General features: G+C 43.1%; 1 protein-coding gene across 1 annotated transcript; it reads left to right on the forward strand.

Annotated features, from left to right (window-relative positions):
* Positions 1-5,617: 5,617 nt before the first annotated feature.
* LOC129013235 (olfactory receptor 6E1-like) lies at positions 5,618-6,547 on the forward strand. Its single transcript, XM_054449712.1, is given in 3 exon segments — positions 5,618-5,726; positions 5,729-6,246; positions 6,248-6,547. Coding segments are annotated over 3 exon segments (927 nt in total).
* Positions 6,548-6,749: the final 202 nt, after the last annotated feature.

Here is a 6,749-nt window from a genome sequence, read left to right on the forward strand (position 1 = left end):
AATCAGCCAGAGTGGGGTGCAGTGGCTCATGCCTGTAATCCCAGCACTTTGGGAGGCCAAGGCAGGTGGATCACCTGAGGTCAGGAGTTCAAGACCAGCCTGGCCAACATGGCGAAACCCCATCTCTACTAAAAAAGCAAAAATTGCTGGGCGTGGTGGCAGGCGCCTGTAATCCCAGCTACTTGGGAAGCTGAGGCAGGAGAATCACTTGAACCTGGGAGGCAAATGTTGCAGTGAGCTGAGATTGTACCACTGCACTCCAGCCTGGGCAACAAGAGTGGAACTCAATCTCAGGAAAAAAATAAGTAAATAAAATTAGCCAGAATGAAAGTATTTACACCATAGAAATCGCAAATACTACAAATCAAGGCACCTTTTGTTTTCCTGGTGGCCTGTTGTTAGACATTTGCCAGCCTCTAGTCCTCTGGACTAGTAATTCCAGTTCTAAGAATTTGTTTTAAGGAAATATCTCAAATATGGAAATGTTTTATATACGAAGATATTTATCCAAGTCCTACTTTACTAATGACAAATTGGAAACAACCTAAATGTGAAAAGGGAATGGTTATGTAAACTAATGATAAATCCAGCATTTAAAATTATATTTATGTGAAATCTTTAATTACATGAAAAACACCTCTATCGCTGGTTTAAATGAGAAAAAAAAGCAGAATAAAAATATATATGTAAATATAATGTGATACTAATCAATCACCCAGGGTTCTTATTAAAATAGAGATTCTGATTCAGGAGGACTAGAGTGATGCCTGGGATTCTGCTTTTTTAACAGAAATAATGCCAATGCTGCTGGTCTACATACCACTTTTTGAGTAGTAGAGGCATGTAGAATAAATTCACACTCATGTAAAAAATGCATCAGAAAAATAATCTGATGGAAAATTAAAGTGTTAAAGGTATTGAGCTGGGGTCATGAATGAGGGATTTTTAAAAATACATATTTTACCAGAGTTTCCAAACTTTCTATATTATAGGATTACTTGCTTCTATAGTGTGGCAAAATGACATTAAAAATAATCTGCTTAGGAGGGCCGGGCATGGTGGCTCACGCCTGTAATCCCAGCACTTTGGGAGGCCAAGGTGGGCAGGTTTCTTGAGGTCAGGAGTTCAAGACCAGCCTGACTAACATGGTGGAACCCCATCTCTACTAAAAATACAAAAATTAGCCAGGTGTGGTGGCGCACGCCTGTACTCGGGAGGCTGGGGCAGGAGAATTGCTTGAACCCAGGAGGTGGAGTTTGCAGAGAGCAGAGATCGCACCTCTGCACTCCAGCCTGGGTGACAGAGTGAGACTGCATCTCAAAAGATAATAATAATAATCTGCTTAGCCAAGTGTGGTGGCTTATGCCTGTAATCCCAGCTACTTGGGAGGCTGAGGCAGGAGGATCACTGGAGCCTAGGAGTTTAAGGCTGCAATGAGCTATGATTGCACCACTGCACTCCAGGCTAGGTGACAGAGTGGCACCCTGTCTCTAAAATAAATAAATAAATAAGTATAATTTTTAAAATAAAAATACCTATATTTATGCTTATGCATGTGTAGGTGCAGGGAATATATGGGAAATCTCTATAACTTCCATTCAATTTCTCTGTGACCCTAAAACTGATCTAAAACATAAATCTATTTTTAAAAATCTGCTTTAATTTCCTCATAAACAGCATTAAAAATTGAACAACCAAGAACTTGTCGAAGAGCCCAGTTGTACAGCCTGGTTGAGAATCAAGCCTGTGTATGTTTCATTCTTTTTTCCCACTTTCTTAATGATGCCTTGAACGTGGGTTTCTGGTCCTTTTTACCAAATGCTTTTATATTGTTAACCAGAGGAAAAAGACATTTAATTGCAGCTTTTTCATTTTCTTGCATTTTGTCCCTCTCTCCAGTACTCCATCTTCAACCATGTCCCAGCCCTGGGAGGGAAGGGATCCTGCAGGACAAGACTGGCCAGAGTTCTACATTACTTGTGATGGTTCCTTATATCCCTAGAACAATAAGACTGCCTAGTGTTACACAGGAGTCCCCTATTTTGGAGGCATAATTTGATTTTTTTTTAATTTTAGTAGAGACAGAGTCTCTCTATGTTGCCAGTGTGGTCTCAAACTCCTGGCCTCCAGTGATTCCCCCTGCCTCAGCCTCCCAAAGTGCTGGATTACAGGCATGAGCCACCACGCCCAGCTTGGATTTATTACTTTAACTAAAAGTAGTTGTTATTCTAGATCTGAACAAACAACAGAAAGTTTTGTTTGCAAAGTTGTAGTAAGTAACAGCCAAGAGACTTGGAAAGAGGCTGAGTGGGGCTCATTAGACTAACTCTCTGGGGACCCAAGTCCCATCGAACTAGGGAGACGAATAGATCCCTTAAGAAAACAAAACTGTAACCCAAATCTTCCAGCCCTGATATTACCGCCACAAAAAGATGTTTACTTCAGAAGGAGCTTGCTGAAAATTGAAGACTTTGAAACACTCTATACTCTTCAGACCCTTTGAGCTGAATGATGGCTCCAAAGAAGCTATTCTTCTCTGAGTGACAGGGAATGCAACTGCCTGTTCAGGAAGCTTTGTAAGAGAACAGGTGTTCTTAGAAAATGCCATCAAATTCATGAGAGATACAGAACTCACACCAACAGTATAGGACCAGCATTTAGAGCCAACAGACAATATTGCAACCTCAGGAAATAACCGTGAGAACCAGTTATCTCCTGTAGTCCTGTGAGTAGTGTGTTTGGAATGGCCTGATTGGGAGTCTCCCAGAGGACTGGTAGACACCTGACCCTGGACCTGCCAGGTAATCTCCACCTTGGCACTTCAGGGGCTGGCAGAGCAGCAGTTGCTTCCTCAAACCTTCCTCTTGCTGGCGCTTGTTTTTATATTTTGTCAGAAGGTCTGGCACATCAAGGACAGGCACTGGGTCTCATTTGTAACTTTAGCCCCACCCAAGTCAATGCTGGAACACAGCAGTGGGTAAGCCAATGTTTATTCAGTCAGAGCTATTACATTACTCACTTGCACTGAGGGACTTTGCCTGGCCTGACCTGCCCAATGTTGTGCCACGCTGTGCTCTATGTAACTGTCCTCTTGGAAAACACAAAGCTCTGGACAACATGGAATCTAGGTGAAACTCCAAATGCTTTTGCTCTGAAGGGGAAGATCTCATCCTCCTTCTAAGTGTAGTGGAGCTGTTCAAAAGAGCATGAAGGCCGGGCACAGTGGCTCACGCCTGTAATCCCAGCACTTTGGGAGGCGGAGGAGGGTAGATCACCTGAGGCCAGGAGTTCAAGACCAACCTGGCCAACATAGTGAAACCTTGTCTTTACTAAAAATACAAAAATTAGGCAGGCATGGTGGTGCACGCCTGCAGTCCCAGCTACTTGGGAGGCTGAGGTAGGAGAATCACTTGAACCCAGGAGGCAGATGTTGCAGTAAGCTGAGATTGTGCCACTGCACTCCAGCCTGGGCAAAAAAAAAAAAAAAAGAGCCTGAGTTCCTACTGTGGCAGGACACACCTCCAGGTCGTGCATACTTTTCCATGGGGCACTACAGAACTGACCCTAAAAACAATGAATGGTCTGAAGTAGATGGTGCAGCCACATCCAGGCTCTCAGGCTTTTGGGCAAGTCTCCCCTTCACTCATCAAGCATGTAGGATAAAGGAGGAAATGCCTGGGATTCAGGAAGTGGCCTAATTTACTTTATATCTGGAAGGCCAAGAACTAGTGACCTCTGCTTTGAAACGGGAAGAAAAAAAAGTTCATCAGCGGCCCTGGCTAGATGTTATCTCCTTGGCTGGTCACAATGCCTTCATTTATCTGTGCTAAGCTCATGACTCAGCATGAACCTGGAGGTTTTTCTTCTAGTCCCATTCACATCTGGCTCTTTACCACCTTAATCTCTGTTCCTATGTTTCTCCCAATTTGTACCACCCAGGACTTGCCTAAATAATACTCTAATACTCATCCTATTAGTTCCTGATGATGTTTCTGGGCATCATGTTCTTGTTGGATTCTGCTTTTGTCATGGGTTACCTGGGGTCATGTTTGAACAAAATGATGAGGCTACAGAAACCTATTTTTCCAATTGTTGATGGATCTAGAGAATGTGAAGCCTAGAATTAGCCCATGAGAAATAGCCCTAGTTATATCCTCAAAGGCTGGTCAACTATTTTGTGTTCTTTAATAACTGTCAGCAAAAGTTAGAGATAAGGGTAGTTTATGGAATGACCTAGAATAATGTAGCCTGTGCTAAAAAGAAGGCAAAACCTTTCTAAGGTTTTTGTTTTTTGGGTTTTCTGCTGCTGGAAGCTCTCCAGCAAACCCAACCAGACCTCTTTCTACTCACTCACTCAAACTCCAGACCGCCTCAAAGATGTAGACGCTCCCTTCAGAGAATGATTGTGGAGCAATGTCTCCACCTTGTCGTGAGGAAAAGCAAACTCTCTTCAGATGGACCAATTTCAGATGAGTTGGCATGCTGCCGGCAAGGTTGCTGTCCCCTAGGAAATGCTACATAAATTACATGTCCTCAACCACTTGTGTGTCAAACACCCACCAAATCCATCTCTCAGACATTTGAGATGTGGCTTACTCGTTGAATAAATGTTGTTAAAGCTGATTATTTCAAGAAACTTTTTCTAAGTACTACAGAAAATACAAAGGTTAATAAAGAAATTTTTGACTCAGTGAGCAAGAAGTGAAAAACAACTATAACAATACAATAAAAAGATAATATATAATAAAATTACGGGAGGTACAGAGGAAAGACACATTTATTTGGAAGAGAAGGCTTTATAGAAAAGACAGCATTTATTGAGGAAAGACTTACAGGATAAATAGGACTTGAAAGGCTGATGATTCCAAACTGAAAGAGTGCCATGAGCAAACACACAGTTGTGTGAAAATGGATAAAGAATCAAAATATTGCAAAGAATCTATTATATCCAAAGCTCAAAGTTTGTGGAAGGATATAATGAAAGAAGAACCTTGGAAACAGGTCATTAAGAATGCTGAATATCAAATTTCCCCTAAGGAGTGTTGATTTATGTGGATACTACTTGGATTTTTCCTTGTTTGATTTGTGAGAGTTGTGCTTTTCTCTCACAGATTTCCTCTACTCTTTTTTATCAATCCAAAAACTAGTGAAAGGTATCAAAGATTCTGGCAATGTTTAAACAGCAACACCCTCGAATATGAACTCTTTATGGATGAAGACCCAATATTGGTATAAACACAAGAACAAAAGTTATTGAAAGCAGGTAATATTAGTATAGGCAAAGGGATTCATTGAGAAATTAGGAATAAAAGTTTTGGTTAAGAAAAGTAAGAAAGGATAAATTTCGGTTCTGAGCCTTTCTTGGGCCACCTTGCACATCACCACTCTTTTGTCTAACACACAGATTCACCAGAAACCACACATGAAACAGGTAACCCCAGAGGCTCCGCAGATAAGCCTGAGTAGTCAGTGGTGGGAAGATACATCCTTCCCACAAATAAAGTACACCTTCAGCCCTCTCTCCTTTCAGTTCCAGGTTGTCCTCAGGTCCCCAGCATCACGATTCTTGATGCTGAACACCTTTGATCAGCCCTCCCCAGCAAAGGTCAGAGGAGCCATGGGGAACCGCACCACTGTCACCGAGTTTGCCCTGCTGGGGCTCTCAGACACCTGTGAGCTGCAGATGCTCATCTTCCTGGGGCGCCTCCTGACCTACCTCCTCACATTGCTGGGAACCTGCTCATCATGGTCATCACCCTCATGGACAGGCACCTCCACACCCCCATGTACTACTTCCTCTGCAACTTTGCTGTCCTGGAGATCTGGTTCACCTCGGTCATCTTTCCCAAGGTGCTGACCAACATCCTCACAGGATACAAGACCATCTCCCTCCCAGGCTGCTTCCTGCAAAGTTTCCTCTATTTTTTCTTGGGCACCACAGAGTTCTTCCTCCTGGCGGTGAAGTCCTTTGACAGGTATGTGGCCATATGTAACACTTTGCATTATGCCACCATCATGAGCAAAAGGGTCTGTGTCCAGCTAGTCCTCTGTTCGTGGATGACAGGATTCCTTCTCATCATTGTTCCAAGTTTTCTCATCCTTCAGCAGCCATTCTATGGCCCCAACATCATTAACGATTTCTTCTGTGACAACTTTCCCCTCCTGGAACTCATTTGTGCAGACATGACTCTGATAGAGCTCCTGGGTTTTGTTACAGCCAACGTCAGCTTAGTGGGCACTCTGTCCCATGATGGCCACTTGCTATGGCCACATCCTCCACGCCATTCTGCACATCCCCTCAGCCAAAGAGAAGCAGAAAGCCTTCTCCACCTGCTCCTCCCACATCATTGTCGTGTCTCTCTTCTATGGCAGCTGCATCTTCATGTACATTCAGTCAGGCAAAAGTGACCAGAAGGAAGACAGGAACAAGGTGGTGGCATTGCTTAACACTGTGGTGACCCCGATGCTCAACCCCTTCATCTACACCCTGAGGAACAAACAGGTGAAGCAGGTGTTTAGGGAGCAGGTGAGCAAACTCCTCTTATAAAGCTGTGTAACAAAAAACTGAAGCTCAGCATCCCCAGAGAAGCTAAGAGAAAACAGGCCCCTTGAAACAACTGAGCCTTTCCCATTCAGAAAAAGCTCTGATGATATGTTTGTACATGATGTGTTTCTATGGGATCAGTCACTATGCAATTCAGCATAAACTCTTTGGACCCTCTGGCACTATTAGTTAGTGGATTTGAATA

Source organism: Pongo pygmaeus, chromosome 15 (assembly GCF_028885625.2).
Source record: "Pongo pygmaeus isolate AG05252 chromosome 15, NHGRI_mPonPyg2-v2.0_pri, whole genome shotgun sequence".
NCBI lineage: Eukaryota > Metazoa > Chordata > Mammalia > Primates > Hominidae > Pongo > Pongo pygmaeus.